The 19,269-nt window shown below is 40.1% G+C and overlaps 2 protein-coding genes across 8 annotated transcripts in view; one reads left to right on the top strand and one right to left on the bottom strand.

The window, feature by feature from the left end:
* Nucleotides 1-7,041, bottom strand: part of BRCA2 (BRCA2 DNA repair associated) — a 95,234-nt gene extending 88,193 nt beyond the window's left edge. For all 6 annotated transcript variants that reach the window (XM_012465527.3, XM_012465529.3, XM_012465528.3 and 3 more), the window contains exons 1-5: nucleotides 6,896-7,041; nucleotides 6,043-6,148; nucleotides 3,487-3,735; nucleotides 696-804; nucleotides 44-93 (exon numbers count right to left, since the gene is read on the bottom strand). In XM_012465527.3, coding sequence (XP_012320950.2) covers nucleotides 44-93; nucleotides 696-804; nucleotides 3,487-3,735; nucleotides 6,043-6,109 — 475 coding nt within the window. In that variant the 5' untranslated portion in view covers nucleotides 6,110-6,148; nucleotides 6,896-7,041. The remainder of the gene's footprint in view (nucleotides 1-43; nucleotides 94-695; nucleotides 805-3,486; nucleotides 3,736-6,042; nucleotides 6,149-6,895) is intronic.
* Nucleotides 7,042-7,187: 146 nt separating this feature from the next.
* Nucleotides 7,188-17,269, top strand: ZAR1L (zygote arrest 1 like). 2 transcript variants are annotated; one of them, XM_064361740.1, is made up of 6 exons: nucleotides 7,188-7,236; nucleotides 7,694-7,912; nucleotides 9,796-10,615; nucleotides 11,147-11,239; nucleotides 13,082-13,156; nucleotides 16,885-17,269. In XM_064361740.1, exons 3-6 carry the CDS (start codon nucleotides 9,962-9,964, stop codon nucleotides 17,026-17,028), a joined length of 966 nt encoding a protein of 321 aa, XP_064217810.1. In that variant the 5' UTR covers nucleotides 7,188-7,236; nucleotides 7,694-7,912; nucleotides 9,796-9,961; the 3' UTR covers nucleotides 17,029-17,269. The 2 variants fall into 2 exon arrangements, with proteins under 2 accessions (XP_064217810.1, XP_012320949.1); XM_012465526.2 differs by lacking the exons at nucleotides 7,188-7,236; nucleotides 7,694-7,912 and having other exon boundaries at nucleotides 9,628-10,615; nucleotides 16,885-17,184.
* The last annotated feature ends 2,000 nt before the right edge of the window (nucleotides 17,270-19,269 follow it).

Here is a 19,269-nt window from a genome sequence, read left to right as displayed (position 1 = left end):
TTTCTAGTATTCTAAAAATAAAAAGCATTGTTTTTAATCATACCTGACTTATCTCTTTGTGGTGTTACATGTGTACATTGCAGAACGACAGGACTAAAATAAAACAAAACAAATCCCTTGTGTCATTTAAAAAAAAACCGGCAAAAACTAGTTAATCTTATTTTTAAAAGAAGAGTCTCAATCATATAAAGTGTTGGAATATTACTTTTAGATATTTTATATTACTTTTTAAAAAGTAAATCTCTCATGAAGCATTAAGTAATCACCAAGTGATGTTTATAATGCCAACATATATGTACTCACAAACTTCAGCTGCTGGAAATTGCATATTTTAAATGCAAAAATTTTGTAAAGTAAATCGTATTCTCTCCAAAGATAAAAAGTACACAGTTTATTTTAAATTGGTAATTCAAGGAATGACTTACTGCTTTTCACCATTGATATTTTTGTTACTTAAAAAGTCACAGAATATACAGAAAACTAGCCAATTCAACATCATAAGAACAACTTATATGTTTCTAATGTAAAAATTATTCTATCAAAGGACTCAACCTAAAAGATTATTTGAAAATATAAGATCTTTCAGCAGGCTCTCAGCCGAAATATTAGCATAAAAATCAGATTCATCTTTATAAAACAAATATATGTAGGAAAGTGTTTCATTTAAATATTTTAACATAATAGCTTCATCATACCTTTCACTGAGACAAGAATTTAGAAGTGGACAGGTAACATCATCTGTTTGATCCATTTTAGCTTTCACTGTGCGAGGACTTTTATGTCTACTCTTGGGAACCTTCCTTCCTGAAACAGTACAATTATTCACTGAGGATGTATATATTCTAGATTATAAATTTTCATTCTTTGGAAGTATTTAAAAACAAAAATCTCATCTATACTGGGAAGGAGAATGTATAAGGAGTTGTCAGAAGAGGTTTTTCAGAGGTTTGTTGATTACCCCACAAAAAAGGTCCTGAGCACAGTGGCTTATAATCCTAGGGCTTTGGGAGGCTGAGGTAGGAGGACTGCTTGAGGCAGGCTTTCAAGACCAGCCTGAGCAACACAGTGAGACTCTGTCTCTGCAAATAAAAAGCTGGGGGCCGGGTGTGGTGGCTCATGCCTGTAATTCCAGCACTTTGGGAAGCCAAAGCAGACGTATAACCTGAGGTCAGAAGTTCAAGAGCAGCCTGACCAACATGGAGAAAGCCTATCTCTACTAAAAATACAAAATTAGCCGGGCGTGGTGGTGCATGCCTGTAATCCCAGCTACTTGGGATGTGAGGCAGGAGACCTGCTTGAATAGCGGAGGTTGAGGTGAGAAAAGATCGCACCATTGCACTCTGGCCTGGGCAACAAGAGCGAAACTCCGTATCAAAAAAAAAAAAAAAGCTGGATGTGGTGATATACCTTAGTACATGCTCTTATAATATATCACACTAGTATATTTATTTTTGTGGAAGCAACCAAGATGTCCTTACAAAATGTGCTTATAAGACTGAGTACTTAGAGGTCAAAGGACATCTTATTCACATTTGTATCCTTAATGCCAAGCAGATTGCCAGGAACAAGCAAGCAGTAATATTTGCTGAATGGATGACTCCCTTATTCATTTCTATGAATGTTACTACTACTGTGTTCTAACCATGCTTTGCCCTGTCAGTTGTTCCTTTTTTTGAATCCTCCATATCTAGACTACTGCAGGGTCCTATAGTTTTATCTCCCATATCTACTTTCACTGTTATTACTGTAATTAAGGCATTTGTCTCTATCACCTAGACCACTGCAAATCTCCTAACTGATTTTCCTACCTCCAGTTTTCCCTTTCTATAGGGATCATTCAGGTAGTTTAAAATGCAAACTCATGGGCATCATTTCCAAAAATTAAAAATCAAGACATTCAGAGTGGGGCCTGGAATCTGCCCTTTCAATGAGCATTCTAGAAAATTCTAATGGCACAGGCATGACATTTTGAAAAATGTTATCTCCAAAGACTGCTGCCTGATTATTAGGCTTCCTAAAGCAAATATACTAGTACTAATACTCTACAAATATTTACTGAATCCCATGTATACCATTTGGTAACCAATAACATGGATGAAAATATTTGTCCATTACCTATGTTCCCTTTGTATATGCACTCCCTATTGTCATGAATTTCTTTCAAAGCATGTATCACGCTATAATTGTTTATGTATGCCTCCTTCAGTAGAAGTTCAATGAGGGCAGACAGGAAATATTTCTCAGAAGCAGAAATAAGCCAAGATCTGAAAGATGAGTGTGCAAATTAGATAGACAAAAAATAGGGAAGAAGAAAGTAAGTTGTGGGTAGAGGTAAAAATATGTATGAAGAGCCAAAGAGCATGGTGGTTTTGATAACAAAAATAAATTCAGTAGGAATGAACGGTAAATGAAGACAGGTGAGAGGATAAATATGGCAGGCTGAGCCAAGAGTAAATCAGGGGCCTGATCACAAAGGACCTAGTAAGCCATATCAAGTTTGGATTTTGCTATAAGGACAAAGGAAAGTGATCAAAGGCTTGACACAGTAAGTAGCATGATTAAATTTGCATGTGACTTCCCTGCTCAACAATCAGTTAAATAAATTCAATTTCTTTAGCTTGGCATTCAAGCCTGACTTTAGTCTGCCTTTTTGTCTTGTCTATTGGTCTCTTTCAGACACAAAACAACCAAAACCAACCTGAATTACTTGCTATTTCCTGAACAAACTACAAATTCTTCCTCATGTTGTTCCCGCTGCCTAGAACACTATCACTCTTCCATATCTTCAAATTTCTTAATCTCACCTGTCCATCAAGGTTCAGCTCAAAGGAATAATTGCCTAACTCTGTCCAATACTATTTGCTTTTTCTTCTCAACTCTCATTGCACTTTTTTATATTTTTCTCTTGGCATTTACTACATTCAACCTTATACTATACTTTATCTGTGTACTCCTTATTCCCCTTTCCTAGACAGTAATACTCTGAAGAAAAGAGAAAGTTCATTACTTATGTCAAGTAGGTAATAATTATTTGAATGACTGAATTTATAATCTTATTACATAATTGCTTAGAAACATGTGGCACCTACACCAGGGAGACTCCTTCCAAATCATGATACTTATAGTATACTGATAAAATAATCTCTGTCCTCTGTGATAGCCTGCAGAAATATAGTTTAGTTCAATTAATATCAAAACAAGTCCTAGGTTTTTTGGCATAAGATATAATTCAGCAAATCTCAGTTGGCAAATTCATCAAAGGAGGGGTGAAACAGAACATCTACTACATACCTACATTATTTCATTTAACCCAAACCTGTTAAGATATTATTTTCATCATCTCCATTTTTCAAGCAAGGAAAATGAGGCCAGAGAGACTGATCTGCCCGGCATGATACAATTAATGAATGAGCTGAGATTTTAACACAGGTTTGCCTAAATTCCTAGTTTATAGTTCTCCCCAGTCTACTATATCATATTACTTACCTAAGTCTAATCTGAATTTATCTAATTCTTTTACAGGAGATTGGTACGATGGCAGAGTCAGCCCTTGCTCTTTGAATATTATTGGAGTTGAAGCCAGTTGATTATAAGAGGGTTTCCTTTGTGGAGTTTTAAATAGGTTTGGTTCATAAATGCTGATTTTATGTTCAGATTCTTCTGCAGGTTCAGAATTACAGGGTGGAGCTTCTGAAGAAAGTTCTTCAAACCAATTAAGGCTTATTGGTCCTATATCTATTAAAAAAAAAGTCTCACCTTAGTTTTAACAAATGACAAATTTATGACTCAGAAAAGTTAAAGATCATAAGAAAAAAATGCTTAAAATCTTGACTATGGATTACTTTTGTTAAGGCATATTAATTAAACAAGATCATTAATTCATTCTCTTACAAGTCTATAGAAAAGTATAACAAGAGTTCACAAAAGTCACAAGATAGCATTTAACTATAATATTAAAAGCTTTTATATACTATATATTATGTAATAGAGTTGCTTTTAAAAGTAATATATATTTTTATAATATATAACTATAATATATATTATTTTTTGGTTTCTATTTTATTTAATTAAATTTTATTTTCTTTTTATTCACGGTTTGGAATAAAAAACTATTTACAGATATAATTCAAATAATTCTGAAGAGTACTCAAGATGTGGCAAATCTATGGGTACGAGGAACATGTGGACTCTCATATAAAATGGGAATCTCTCTTAAAGGGAAATGACAAAATTAGTATTATGAGCTATCCATTCTCTACCATTACAGTTCAAAACTACTTTCATAACAACACTATGGAATCACTTCCCCTTTTCATGATGTTGACATTTGTACCAACAGTGCAAAGATAATGCTGGGTAAAGCTGCTGGCACATTTGCATGAGTTATGGCAGTGGCACCAAGCTAGTACTAGTTAGTAGTCATTGTATTCCTTACTACTGTGTGTCCTTGTTAAAAAAAAAAAAATGCCAGTTTAACTGAAGAATGTCCTGATGAAGCAGTAAAAATTAATTTTAAAGCTCAATGCTTTAGCATTTCTTTTAATAATCTGACAAAATAGGAAGCATACATAAAGCACTTCTGCATATTCAAATACAATACTGTTTAGAATAGCACTCATGTATTGAGCTGTGATCTGAACAAGCAATTTTTTTCAATGAAAAGCCATTTTTACTTGAAATGGCTGACAAGTAAGTTATTTCAACTTAATTTGGTAGACATTTTCTCACAAATCATTTGGTAGACAAATCAATGAAGTGTGCTTGTTACTGCAAGGAAAACAGTTTGTTGCTGATGACAAAATGTGAACTTTCAAATGAAAATTAGAATTTCCAGTGGCTCATTTCTACTCAATCTTAAAAGACTTTTCTGATGAGATTCATGGTGATATTAATGAATTGATTTTTTAAATACTGTTTAACGCAATGTATCAATATTTGGAAACTTTATATAATTCAGAACGCTATTATCTTTCAAAAAATCACTGCATGATGTTGCAACATGGAAAGAACTATTGATATGTCTATTAGATATTTGAAAAATCTATGCAAGTACAAGGAAAAATAGCAACAAGTAACTGAAGACTATTAAAATATTCCTTTTCTCAGCTACCTAGTTGTGTGAGGTTAAATCTTTTTCATATACTTCTAACAAAATAACAGACTAGACACAGATAATTGAATCCAGGTATCTTATATTTAGCCAGACATAAAAGAGAACTGCAAAAATGTAAAAGTTATTCCACTCATGTTTTCAAAAAGTTATTTTTCCTAAAAATGTTGTGATAATATGCAATGGGTTAACTTTCATTTTTTTTAAGTAAATTAATAACTTTAAGTTCTTAGTTTTTTTTTTCTTTTTTTGAGATACAGTTGCACTCTGTTGCCCAGGCTGGAGTGCAGTGACCCCATCTCGGCTCACTGCAACTTCCTGCTCCTGGGTTTAGGCAATTCTCCTGCCTCCGCCTCCCAAGTAGCTGGGATTACAGGCACGTGCCACCCCGCCCAGCAAATTTTTTGTATTTTTAGTAGAGACAGGGTTTCACCATGCTGGTCAGGCTGGTCTCGAACTCCTGGCCTCAAGTAATCCACCCACCTCAGCCACTCAATGTGCTGGGATTACAGGCATGAGACACTGCACCCGGCCTTAAATTCTTAGTTTTAAATTTATAATATTATAAGCTACATAAACAAAAGCACTTTGGGGGTCCTAGATCATTTTTAAGAATGTAAAAAGTACTGAAACCAAAAAGTTAAGACAACTTCTGCCATAAAGTAACACTACTGTTTCTGACTTGTTAGTAATGCTTTAAAAACAATTCTTCCTACTGCTAGTCAAGGGGCCAGTTTCCTCTTTATCCACTAGAGGTTCTAGATTTATCATCTGGTTAACTTGCAAACTATGATTATGTTAACTGGATTTATGCATACATAAAGAACAGTTTATGGTGGTAAGCAAAACAGTGAAGTATTGGGTTTTTAGCAAGCATTGTTTAGAAAACACTTTCTCGGTGTAATTTCAAGTTATATAAAATTTGTCAATACCTGCTTTGTTGCAGCGCGTCTTAAAAATTTCAAAAAAAGTTGGCCTCTCTTTGGATCCAATAGGCATTTTTACCTACAATATTCCTCCAACGCTTGGTAAATAAGTCTGCAAAACAGAAGATCAAAATGCAACTTATACAGGGATGCATTTCTTATTATGTGACCGAGGTGAAAATCAGAAGCGCTGGACAGTTTGTCCGAATTCTTATTCAGTCCCATCTCCTAGGACGGTAAGAGCTTACTCTCAGGATGGGAACATTCTACAGTTGTGCTGTTCAAACAGGTGCCACTGGCCACATTAAGCACTCGAAACGTGGCTAGTGCGACTAGAGATTTTCATACGATTTAGTTTCAATCACGCTAACCAGTGACGCATGGTTAGTGGGGCCAGGGGGCTCCTGTTACCAACGCAGCCTGATAATTCCTAATCAGTATGTCTTCGGAATACAGCAATTACCTGGGGCTTAAGTAAGGCAGATACAGTGTGCCCAGCAGCTGTAAAACACTTCCCCATAACAGCAATATTCCGTTAAAGTGATTGTGGTTCCAATTAAAGAAAACTTCAGATGGCGACATCTGGGACAGCTGGGAGGGAGGTAACTCTGAGCGACTGGGGGAGCCCAAAGGTCGGGCTGAGGAGGGAAATGGAGACCCAGGGAAAGGGTGGGGCTCAAATTTGCTTGGCGAAAATCTGCCTTCGGGACAAGGACCTTTCTCTCAGGCAGGGGTGGGGGTTGGCAGAGACAAAAGGGCTTAGAGGCCGTGGCTGCGACCAGGGGCGTGTGGCGTTCCCCCGCCACCCTGGACTGGGACTGCGGAAGACGCGCCCGTCTCCACCCCCTCTGCCACTAACCCGCTCCAGAAGTGCAGCTCTTTTTTGGCCGGAGTAGGCTGACAAAAACCGCGCCGTTCAGAATCTGTCCCCTCAAGCTTCTTCCCGTGGCCACCCAGCATCGCAGAAAAGACCGGAGGCGCGGCAAAGACACAGCAGCTCCGCCTCTGCCGCCTCGTTTCAGACGCTCGCGCCACAAGCCCGCGCTGACCACGTGACGCCGTGACGCGATACGCAGCACACGCACTACCCGGAAGTCAGGCCTGGGTGGGCCCCTGTGGGTGTTTCTCAGTGTGGCGAAAAGAAATTGCTTGTCAGACGTCACGACCGTCAGTCTCGGACCGAATAAAGCGGCAGCTAGAGTGTGTCTCCCCTTCTCGCTGACCCTTAAGAATCCCAGACCACCCTTCTTGAAGGAGCCGCCCCTATGCCTACTCCAAGTCCCCGATCTCTTTCTTTTTGCTCCAGCTCCTGTTGGAGCCCCAAGGGTGAGCGCCCTCCGGACGTGACTTGGGAGCTTTGAAAGACCTTTGTTCTGACCTTAAAAGGGATGTTCTCTCAAAACCTGTTCCCTAAAGCGAGCCGATCTTACAAAAGCTTGGAGTGTGGATGACTTCTTCACTTCGTGGTAGTGGGCGGGGCTGTTATTTGAAATCAGAGGATTTTAGTTCCAGTAAGTGTGCTGCTCTTGGGTAGCAGGTGTTCAAGACCTCCGAGCCCGTTTCCTTGCTTGAAAAATTGTGAAACCCATCTTAACTCGCTCATATAGTGTTAGGTACCTCGCTCCGCAGGCCTCGGTAGTATCTTTTGCATTCTTAGGATTCGGATCACCTGTGTTCCTCACAGGGTGAACGGGAAGACCTGACTTTATCTCTGAATTCGTAGATTCTGTGACATGCATAATACAAGGCTGAAGAGGGTTTGTTGTAAGACCTACAGAGCCTTCAAATGGATTCAGTGAGAGTTGCCCATGGTGGCCTTGCTCCTTCTAGAAGGTGCTTCAGCAGTAAACAGAAGCAACCTTGGATTAGAAAAAGGGTAGGCTCCACTTGGTTCCTTAGGTATCATTTTAGTTTCATAATCAGTATGTAGCAGGAGACCTTACTAATGCAGATAGATTCTAAAGCTTTTGCTGTAAGTCTAATTCACAAAGAAACACAAGTCTGTGATCCTTACTAATAATAGCACTACTTACCGAACGTTTTATGAGGTAGGCATTCTGCTTTGCACTTTTAAGCATTCTGCTTTGCACTTTTAAGCAATATCATGTTTAATCTTACAGCAATCCTATAAATTGGTCAGTATTGTCAGTGCCTGGTAGTAAGACCCAGGTTTGAATTCTAGTCCATTTGACTTTATACATTTAACTAACCTGTGATTTATTTACTCTATAAATCAGAACAATTTGCTTTGTCCCCTTTTTTGGGGAGAGGGGTGTCTCACTAGGAGTGGACTAATGAGAACCCGTGGCATGCCACACAAGTCTCTGAAATGCATTTTCTCATTATATACACCTTCACACCTTTTTGATTTTTGTTCTCTTTGTACCAGGGACTTGCCATTCATTAGCTCTACCATAATAGACTTTAAAAAAACCTATTATCTTCTAGTCCAGCTGCTCAATTTCCTATTTGTATTCAATTTACAATATGGTTTAATTTTGATTAAAAACATATTTCCAGCTGGGTGCGGTGGCTCACGCCTGTAATCCCAGTACTCTGGGAGACTGAGGTGGGCAGATCACTTGAGGTCAGTGGTTCGAGACCAGCCTGGCTAACATGGCGAAACCCCGTCTCTACTAAAAATACAAAAATTAGCTGTGTGTGGTGGCAAGCACCTGTAATTCCAGTTACTTGGGAGACTGAAAAGAGAGAATCACTGGAACCCAGGAGGTAGACCCAGGAGGTTGCAGTGAGCTGAGATCATGCCACTGCACTCCCACCTGGGAGACAGAGTGATGAGACTCCATTTCAAAAAAACAAAACAAAACAAAACCCATTATTTTCTAAAAGTTGTATGTATTTAATGTGCACAACATGATATTTTGATATATGTACATAGTGAGATGATTACTACAGTCAAGCAATTAACATATCATCTCTTCACATAATTTTCTTTCGTGTGTGGTAAGAGCACCTGAAATATCTCTTTGAAAATTTCCAGTATAAAATACAGTATTGTTAACTGTAGTCATTATGCCATACATTAGATCTCTAGACTCATTTGTTCTAACTGTAACTTTATAGGCTGTGACCAATCTCTCTCCATTCCTCCCAACTTCCTGTCCCTGGTAACCACCATTCTACTTTCTGCTTGTATGTATTTGACTTTTTCAGATTCCACATATCAGTGAGTTTATGCAGTATTTTTCTATTTGGCTTATTTCAATTTACCTAATATCCCCCCAGTTTCACCCAATTTGTTGCAAATGGCAGGATCTCCTGTTTTAAGGCTAATATTCCATTGTATAAATACATGCCACAATTTCTCTATCCATTTATCTGTTAACAGACAGGTTGGTTCCATAACTTGGCTATCGTGCATAATGCTACAATAAACAAGGAAGTGAAGATACCTCTTCAGGATATTGATTTCATTTCCTTTGGGTAAATACCCAGTAGTGGGATTGCTGGATTATCTGGTACTTCTATTTACTTTTTTGAGGAACCTCCATACTGTTGTCCATAATGTCTGTACCAATTAACATCACCACATTATCTTACAAAGGATCTTTGGAATGGTCACTACAGGAATAAATGAATGAGTCACTAACTATAGCATGTGTGTGAATAAGCTGGAAATCAAAAACAGCTGTGAAAAAAGATTCCCGAACAGTGAATTGAAGAGATAGGGAAAAGCAATTAGGTAGGAATCAGGTGGCAATTAGACATCTGTAGATAGAGCTTCTCTCCCTCAATCAGGGTAATAGGCAGCAGCTCCCATTAGAATCTAAAATAAATGGAGAAGCCAGGAATGAATCTGAACCAACTTGATCAGGAGAAAGAAGGGGCGGGTGAAGGAGGAAGGCAAAATAGGGACACAAACCGCAGTAGGATATTAGGCTGCGCCTGAGCACCTGCTGAGCGGATGGAGCGATTTGTCCGTGTTCCCTATGGCTTGTACCAGGGCTATGGACACACAGTACCTTTAGGCCAGCCTGGACTCTCAGGGCACAAACAGCCCGACTGGAGACAAAATATGGGTCCCCCCATTTTCCTGGCTAGGCCAGGGCTGCTGGTGCCTGCGAACGCCCCTGACTACTGCATGGACCCTTCCAAGAGGGCGCAGTTTAAGGCCATTCTCTCCCAGATGAACCCCAGCCTGAGCCCGCGGCTGTGTAAAGCCGACACCAAGGAGGTGGGCGTGCAGGTGAGCCCGCGGGTGGACAAGGCTGTGCAGTGTTCGCTGGGGCCTCGCACCCTGAGCAGCTGCTCCTCCTGGGACGTCAGAGACCCCCGGGACCCCCTGCCAGCCTGCGGGGTCACTTCGCCTGCCACCGGCCACAGGGCCTTGATCCGCCTGCGGAGGGATGAGGATGACAGGGAGAGCAAGGCACTCCCGGGCCCTGCAGAGGCCAGCCAGCCGCGGTCACCACCACCACGGTCAGAAGCTGACAGGCAGGAGGAACCCGGGCAGCTGGAGGAATCGCGGGAAAAAGACGCCCCGCGCTCTCAGGAAACCAAGAGCAAGCAGGCGCCTGGAGACACCGCCGCCAAGCCGCTCCGGAGGCCTAACTTCCAGGTGGGCCCTCTCTTCCCTCTTAGTTCTCGGTCAGCCCCATCCTCTCCCTCCTTTTTCATCTATGGGAGCAATAAAAGCAAAATCTTCTCTCTCTTCCTCCATGTACTTGGGGAAGGAGAGGGAGCTCTAAAAACATGTATTTCACGTGGCCTGTATGTTTGGTAAGTTTTCAGTAAAGTAGGTGCCAACCCAAGTAAGCCTGTGAAAACCAACAGTCTGGCAACCACTGCTCTTGGGGAATTTGGAGACGAAGAAGGGCTTCAAGTCTATGAAATATGAAATCAGACTTTCGTTTTGGGAAGATTTGCCGCTGGCGTTGTGGATAATGAATTGGAAAAACACAAAAGATGGCAGCAAGAAGAATCCCAGCGTCGCCTTTAAGAGAGATGAGAAACTGAATGAATGCAGTAGTTTTGAGAATATAGTGAGGTTAAACAAGTTATATTTTCCTTATACAAAGCCGTAAGGAAAGAAGGATCTGGTTTTTTTCTCTTTGCATGATGGTAAAGTACTTTCCCCCTTTATTTTCAGTTTTTGGAACCAAAATACGGCTATTTTCACTGCAAAGATTGTAAGACCAGGTGGGAGAGTGCTTACGTGTGGTGCATTTCTGGAACTAACAAGGTAAGTAAAAGTGAATGGCACGTGAGAGGAGAATGGGGTGGGCACAGATGTAAGCGGGGAAGAATCTGATTCCTGAGGGAGCGTGGCTCTCACAGCCCTGTCTTGATCGTGGTGGCATCCCCAGTGCCAGGTGTGCCGGAAGTGCTGAATGAATGTTTGAATGGAACCGAATTGGACTGTCCACCTGAGTTACCGAACCAGATTCTGGTGTTATATTTGACAAAATGTCAGGTGACTTAGATGAACCTTTGTCCTTGTGTACGTTGGAAGTTTTTGTAATCGTTTTTTGGTTGGTACGTTTGGAAAAGGTCTGGGCCTTAGCGCTAGGAAATTTCCACGTTTGTCCACAAGGTGGGGCAATAAGTGAAAAAACTTACTGTAAAGATGAGCCTGTAGGAGGCTGACTTAGGCTACGTGGAGGGTTGCTTTTGCCCCCTTCCTAATTTAATTGCCGACATATTAAGATTGGAAAAGACTTCACGTTAAATTCTGCATTTCTGCATTTTCATGAATATCATAGGCTCTGGTCATTATCGACCCTCGTTTGAGAATGACAACAGCAGGCTGCCCTGAGTCTGCGTCTCCTTTTCCTTGGCCTGTTTAGCTCGTTTTGCAGCAGTCTACATGGCCGGATGTTATTAACCTCCGTAAGCATTTGAATGTGAATGCCCTGTGCTGTCGCATGTTTAGAGATTGCCTTACTGGCCAAAGGACTGGAGGGAGAGGGCAAAAAGGCATTGACTTCCGAATGAAAACTTGACTTCTCACACTAGCCATTTGCTAGAGACCTAGAGAGTGAATAGATTTTTTAAGTTGAAGTTAAATTTACTTTCCTTCTCTTGCCAGAAGAAAAACGAGTTTAATTCAAACATTCCAAGGCACTAGGATACAAACAACAAAACATAGAACTCGTTCTCAAGGAGTTTATTTTGATAGGAGGGATGGAAACAAGATGTAATTTGGCAACGCATGCCTTAGCATCCTTCATATGGAAGCTGTACAGAGATAGCACAGGAAGGGGGGGATTAGCCCTGTCTGAGGGAAGACAGCTTGATGTCCAAGCAGGATTTTAAAGAATAAATAGGAGGAAGAGTTCACCAAGCAAGGCAGGGAGAAAGTGTGCACAAGAAATTACACGAAGTCTAGAGACCACGTGGTATTGACGGGTAACCACAAGTAATTTAAAGTTTAAGCTGGGAAACACTGAAAAATGAAACATGTAGGAACTAATAGACCAGGACAAAAAGTGTAACAGCCACTTCCCATTGAGCGTCTACTGGGATACTTGGTGTACATTATTGGGGCATTTTCAGAACTATGGAAAAAGTATAAATAGTATTATTCGGGCCAGTTGCAGTGGCTCAGGCTTCTAATCCCAGCACTATGGGAGGACGAGGTGGGTGGATCACTTGAGGCCAGGAGTTCGAGACCAGCCAGGCCAACATGGTGAAACCCCATCTCTACTATGAATACAAAAAATGAGCCGGGTGTGGTGGTGGGCACCTGTAATCCCAGCTACTTGAGAAGCTGAGGCAGGAGAATTGCTTGAACCTGGGAGGCGGAGGTTGCACCATTGCACTCCAGCCTGGGTAACAAGAGCAAAACTGCGTCTCAAAAACAAACCAAAAAAATAGTATTATTCCAATTTTACAGGTAAGGAAAATTAGATTCAAAGAGTAAGAGAGTGACTAATAAGAACCAGTACAGCTTAAAGCCTCAAGGGTGGAGGTTGGTACAAGCAAGATACAAGGCAAGGGAATGGATTACTTAAGAACTGGGAGCCTGTGTGGAGTGTGGGTGTGTATAAAAGCTTGTATTTTAAAAACCCATATTTCTCTTTAGGTTTATTTCAAACAACTCTGTTGTAAATGCCAAAAGAGTTTTAACCCTTATCGAGTAGAAGCAATCCAATGTCAGGTGAGCATATGGAACACTTCCATTGTGTTTATAATGTTTCATTCCTAAAATGAAGCCTCTGTGACAACACGTTAGGATTTGATAGAGCTGGATGTTGGAATAGGAATGTTCTATATGTTTGAAATTTTATATTTTAGAAAAATTAAAGCATAAGTTATAGTTTGCATCTGTTTGGAAGGGAAAGGGAGAAAGATTCACTGTTTCGAGTTGCCTTTTGGGGTGTGTTTGTTTTTCTCTGACACCCTGTGCATTGTTAGAATTTTAAAAGGTAACTGCTGTTAACTGTTTACTAAATGCCAAATTTTGGGCTAGTGCTTTACATGCATTATCTCCTATCACCTAATCTTTGTGGGAGATGTTATTCCTATTTTATAGATCTGAAAGCTAAGTTCAAAATAACTTTCCTAAGGTTAGATGGATAGTATTAAAGCTCTGACTGGATTCCATGGTGTCTCCAATGTTTAGAAATTCACAGAATTAGGTGAGATCCTTAACTTGATTTTCATAATCAATAATTTTTTTTAACCTAAGTCCTTCACTTAGTTAAAAAGATTTCTTTTTCTATAATTAGTAGAAGTAAGTGATAATTTGAAGACTTGTAAGTGATTAATCCTCAGATTTTATAGTCCGACATTCTTGGTCTGATGATGCTCAGTATAACTACTTATTAAACTGGGTTTAAATGTATTTTCTTTCTTCTCCACTCCTTTTTCTTTTCTCTTGTGTTCACTTGGATTGGTTTTATAAAAAAATTATTCAGTTTTCCTTTCTATTATTCTTTAATGTCCTTTTGTGGTTACCATAGAGATAACATCATGACTGTCTGACTTGGGAAAGTCTAAATTGTTAATCTTGCCTTTCACAGTCAATACAATGACTTTAGAAGCTCTAACTACATATCATCTCATCCTAACTTACATGTTGTTGTTGTATATTAATTTTACCTATATTTAAAACTTTACAAGATTATTTTGTATCGTCAATATTCATTTAGTTTTAGCTACACAGTCTTTGTTATTCATTGTGTTTTTTTGTTTCTGGGGCCACTTTCCTTTGACTTGAACTTCAGTATTTTCCACAGTATTGGTATGGAGGTGACAAATTCTATTTCTTCTGGACATCTTTTTAAGATATTTTTTCTGGGTATAGTTCTTTCTGGGTATAGTTGGAAATAGTTCTCTCTGCCCTTTAAGGATCTGAATTTGTTTCTGTGAAACAATACAGCTCTTATTGCAGCTCTTTTGAAGTAATCTCCTCTTCTCTCTCCCTTTCTTAAATCTGTTTACTTCTCTTCTCTGATTTCTCTCTGTGTTGTTGTTTTCAGCAGTTTTACAATGATGTGCCTAGTTCTGGTTTCTTTGTAATTATCTTGCTTGAGGTTAATAGTGTTTTTTGAGACTGTAGCTTGAAGATTTTCATTACTTTTGGAAAATGATCAACCATTATCTTTTTAAACGTTACTTCTGCTCCTATTCCTTCTCTCTCTTCCCATTACTCATATTAGGCCATGGCACCATATTTGTTCCTTTTTATTTTTTGAGACAGAGTCTCTCTCTCTTGCCCATGCTGAAGTGCAGTGGTGCGATCTCTGCTTACTACAACCTCCATCTCCCAGGTTCAAGTGATTTTCCTACCTTAGCCTCCCAAGTAGCTGGGAGTATAGGCGCCCGCCACCACACCTGGCTAATTTTTGTATTTTTAGTAGAGATGGGGTTTCATCATGTTGGCCAGGCTGGTCTTGAACACCTAACCTCAAATGATCTTTGCCTCCCAAAGTGCTGGGATTACAGCAGTGCCACTGTACCTGGCCTCTTTCTGTCTCTTATGCTGTTTTCTATACTTTCCATTCTTTTAGCTCTTCTTGCTTTAGGCTGGGTATCATCTACTAAACCATCTTCCATTTGTATTTCTCATCTCAGCTCTTTTTAATCTACGATTAAACCCATCCATTGAACTATTGATTTCATTTATTGTATTTTTCTGTTCTAAAATTTCTATTTCTTTTAAAGTAAACTTCAGTTTTTCTGCTGGAAATATTAGTTATATTTCCTTGAACATATTAACATAGCAATTTTAAAATCTGTTTCAGAACTCCTTTCACTCAATACCCTGTGAGTCTATTGCTGTCCTTTCAAATTTCAAATATGTTGTTCTGTCTCCTCATATATGGCACCTGGTTATTTCTGACTGAGGGCTAGCTAGCACATGTGAAACTATAGTGAGAGTAAACAGTCCCAGATGTCAAGCTCACATCTATTTCTGGGTTTTCTTTTCTAATGCTCATAATTTCCCAGTGCTTCAAACAGTTATTTATTTTTAGCTCAGCTTTTCTAGTTGTCCAGGAGGCTTGGTTAGAATTACCTAATCCTCTGTTTCCAGAATCAGAAATCTACCTTTAGGGTAAATCCTTATTTTATTGATCCTTTCTTTGTAAGGATGTTGTGAGAATTAAATGAATTCATACATATAAAGTGCTTAAGAGAGTGCTAGGCACATAGTAAGCACCGTGTGAGTATTACCTATTAGAATTTTCTTATAAGGTGGCACACTCTTCAACAGAACAATTTGATTAAATCATATTTAAGGCTGCAATTAGAAGAATAAAAATGCCTATTTTCACAATATAAAAAGGTAAATCTTGACTTGTTCTATGTGACTAGGGGACATATAGAAAATACAGCAGTGATTATCATTGTCAAAGATTAGCAGGACTGGGGGATGGAAAGGGGGTAGCATTCCAGTTTCCATAGGATGTTAATTTTAATTATTGGAAGACAAAGGGATAATGGTTGAAAGGCACTATTTTAGATCCTAGTAAAGATTGGGCATGTCTGGAAAGAAACATTTAATTTTCTCTAGAATACCCCTCTCTCCCAGTTATAACAACCCAAATATATTTAGACATTGCCAAATGTCCACTGGGGGTGGAGATGGGAGGAGTAAAATCACCCCTGGTTGAGAACCTTTGCTTTAGTCTTTATTTTTATTTTTTGAGATGGAGTTTTACTCTTGTTGCCCAGGCTGGAGTGCGGTGGCACAATCTCAGCTCACTGCAACATCTGCTTCCCGGGTTCAAGTGATCCTCCTGTCTCAGCCTCCCACGTAACTGGAATTACAGGCATGTGCCACCATGCCCAGCTAATTTTCTATTTTTAGTAGAGACAGGATTTCACCCTGTTGGCCAGGATGGTCTCAAACTCCTGACCTCAGGTGATCCACCTGTCCTGGCCTCCCAAGGTGCTGGGATTACAGGCATGACCCACCGCGCTTGGCCTCTAGTTTTTTGAAAATGTTCATTTAATTCCTACCCACTGTCACTCACTCTGACCTGCCTACAAATATACAAACATAGTAAAGGAACTCTACAAAACTCTTGACTTAATCTTTTTTCTCTTACATTACATTGTCTTGATTTGTTCAGCTATAAATGTGAAAATCTACATAGTGAAGAAACTCTACAAAACTCTTAAATTCTTCTTTCACATTATGTTGTCTTGATTGTCTCAGCAATATTCTCTTGAATATCTTCTGTGATCATTTATCTTGAAAAAAATATTTGACATTTAATGTGATACAAGCAGTTTTGTACAACTTTGTCTTGGCCTTCTCATAGGACTCAGAGGATGGAGGTATCAGGAATAGGGCAATAGGGAGAAATACTGTGATTTGAGGATTATATTTGAAACACTAAACTGATCATTTAGCATCCAAACTCTTGTTTCCTAAAGACCTGCTCAAAGTCTCATTGTTCCTGTCCTCAAAAGAAAAGACATATTGATCTAAGGAGGCCTCATCGACAAGAACTGTGTGGTCGCTGCAAAGACAAGAGATTCTCCTGTGGCAATATTTACAGCTTTAAATATGTCATGTGACTTGTATAGCACCCCTGAGCTCTTCTTGTAACTTATTGTGCTGTCTTCCTTTTCTGCAACTCGGTTCTGACCTGGCACTGGAAAATGGACTAGGCTTTTGTTCTTTTTGTAGGTTGTGTAACAATTGTACAATGTGAATAGAATAAAATAAATGCATGTGAACTAGACCATGAAGGCACATTAATTGGTGATCCTAGGGTAAAAACATCAATATAGAGCATTGGGAAATGGTAGATACTGTCACTTATATGAAGGGGAACAATGAAGAGGAAAAATAGCCATTCATTTGACAAATTTTTATAAGTCAGATGTTCTAAGCACTGGGAATATAGAGATGATTGAAGGGGCAAGGCAAGGTCCTTCCTTCAAGTATACACAATTACAGCAAATGCTGAAGCAGCGCTCAGCATCTGCCATGCATTGCTGTGACTCACCACAGCAGCCCTATGACGTAGGAGCTCTTGTACCTTTTCATAGATGAGGAGATGGAGGCACACAGAGGCCCGAGAGGAGAGCCAGGATTTAAACCAGGTAGAGTAGGACTTGCTCCGTGCTTTCACAATTACATTTATACTTCTTCCCAAGTTCAGATTGTGATAAATGGCATGAAGGAAACAGGGTGCTATGATAGAGTAACCCTTTAGACAGGGTGGCTGGGAAGAGGTGACATGAGTTTGAGACCTGCAGGATGAAGGGAGCTGGGAGAAGATTATTTTGATCCAAGGGAACAGCAGGAGCGAAGGCCTTGAGGGGCTGAGGAATAGGAGCACCCTAGGGCTGACGTGGGGAAGAGGCTGCGGAAGACAGGGCTCTGATCACAAAGGGTTCTCAAGACCATGTTAAAGCAAATGATGGCCTGTGAGGGGCTTTCACCAGGGCAGACACAGTCTCACTTCAAAAAGCTCCCTTTAGAGGGAGACTAGGTAGAATGGCAGGAGGGAGGTGGTTGGGAGGTTAATGAACACATGAACAAAATGATAGTTTGGACAAGGGTGGTGTCCAGAGAGGAAGAAATCCATGGGTTTAAGATAATGTTTGAAAATGTGATGGGGTGGCAGTGGAAGATGGAGGAAATAAACAATGACGCTTAGATTTCTGCTTTGAGCTGTGGCATGAATGGAATTGAGCGGTATGCCAGTTAGGAGGCATGTTCTGGAGCCAGGTTACCTAATTGCAAATCCTGGGTGCCATACTTAGGAGATAGATAGATAATTTTGGGCAAGTGGCTCTCTACCCCTCAGTTTACCTATCTGCAAAATAGGGATAATGATAGTCCTCACACAACCAAGAGATAGGAACTAAAGGAGTTGAGGCATGTTTATCACTTAGAGTAATTAGTGCCTGTCACTTTGAGGGTTCAATACATTTACCTCTTATTTTAGTGGAGCTAGTTATGATGTGGGAGGGGCTTCTGTTTTCAACATAAGTTTGAAGTGTTGGAGACATCCAACTGGAAATGCCATGTAGCCGATTAGATATATGTATCTGGAGTTTAGGAGATAAGCCAGGGCTAGGGATAGACTTGGAGATAAAAAGGAGACAGTCTTTAAAGCCATGGGCCTGGATGGGATCACCTGCACCAAAATCTCACAAATCACCACTAAAGAACTGACTCATATAACCAAATACCACCTGCTCCCCAGTAACCCATGGAAATAAAAGAATTAAAAAATTAAAAAAGTTTCACAGAAGCAGGAAAAAATAAAAAGGGAGTACAACACAGGGCTCTGGGGCATACCAACACTGAGGCAGTGCTTCTAAAAGCTTCACGTCCCAGGAGTCATTGGTGAGCTTGTTAAATGACGATTCTGATTCCGTAGGTCTGGGGTTGAGACTAAATCTAGGAAGCTCCCAGATGTGATCAATGTTGCTGGTTCCCCAGACTGTATTTGGAGTAGCAGGAACTGAGAGGTTACATGAAAGAGGAGGTGACTGGTGAGATTGAAGAGAGAAGTTTCCATGGAATAGTGTCGGTGAAAGCCAGTGTTAAATCAGACAGTGAACAGAAGTAGCACTTCCTAGATGTTTTGCTGTAAGAAAGTAGAGAAACTGGTGATATAGCTAGAATGGCATTTGGGGAAATGGGAGGCGCTGAGTATGTTGGCATCTTAAAGGGAATCATTTGGTGGAGAGAAGGTGACGGCAGAGCAGGGAGGGGAATGTCTGCAGGAGCAAAGCCCTTGAATAGGCAGCAGAGACGGGGTCCTGAGCGCCAGTGGAGCGATTGGCCTCTGAGGGAGC

Source organism: Aotus nancymaae, unplaced genomic scaffold, assembly GCF_030222135.1.
Source record: "Aotus nancymaae isolate 86718 unplaced genomic scaffold, 86718_ANA_hifiasm-v0.15.2.pri h1tg000043l, whole genome shotgun sequence".
NCBI classification, from domain to species: domain Eukaryota; kingdom Metazoa; phylum Chordata; class Mammalia; order Primates; family Aotidae; genus Aotus; species Aotus nancymaae.
The sequence above is the reverse complement of the archived record's forward strand: the minus strand, read 5'-3'. Positions and strand labels throughout refer to the sequence as shown.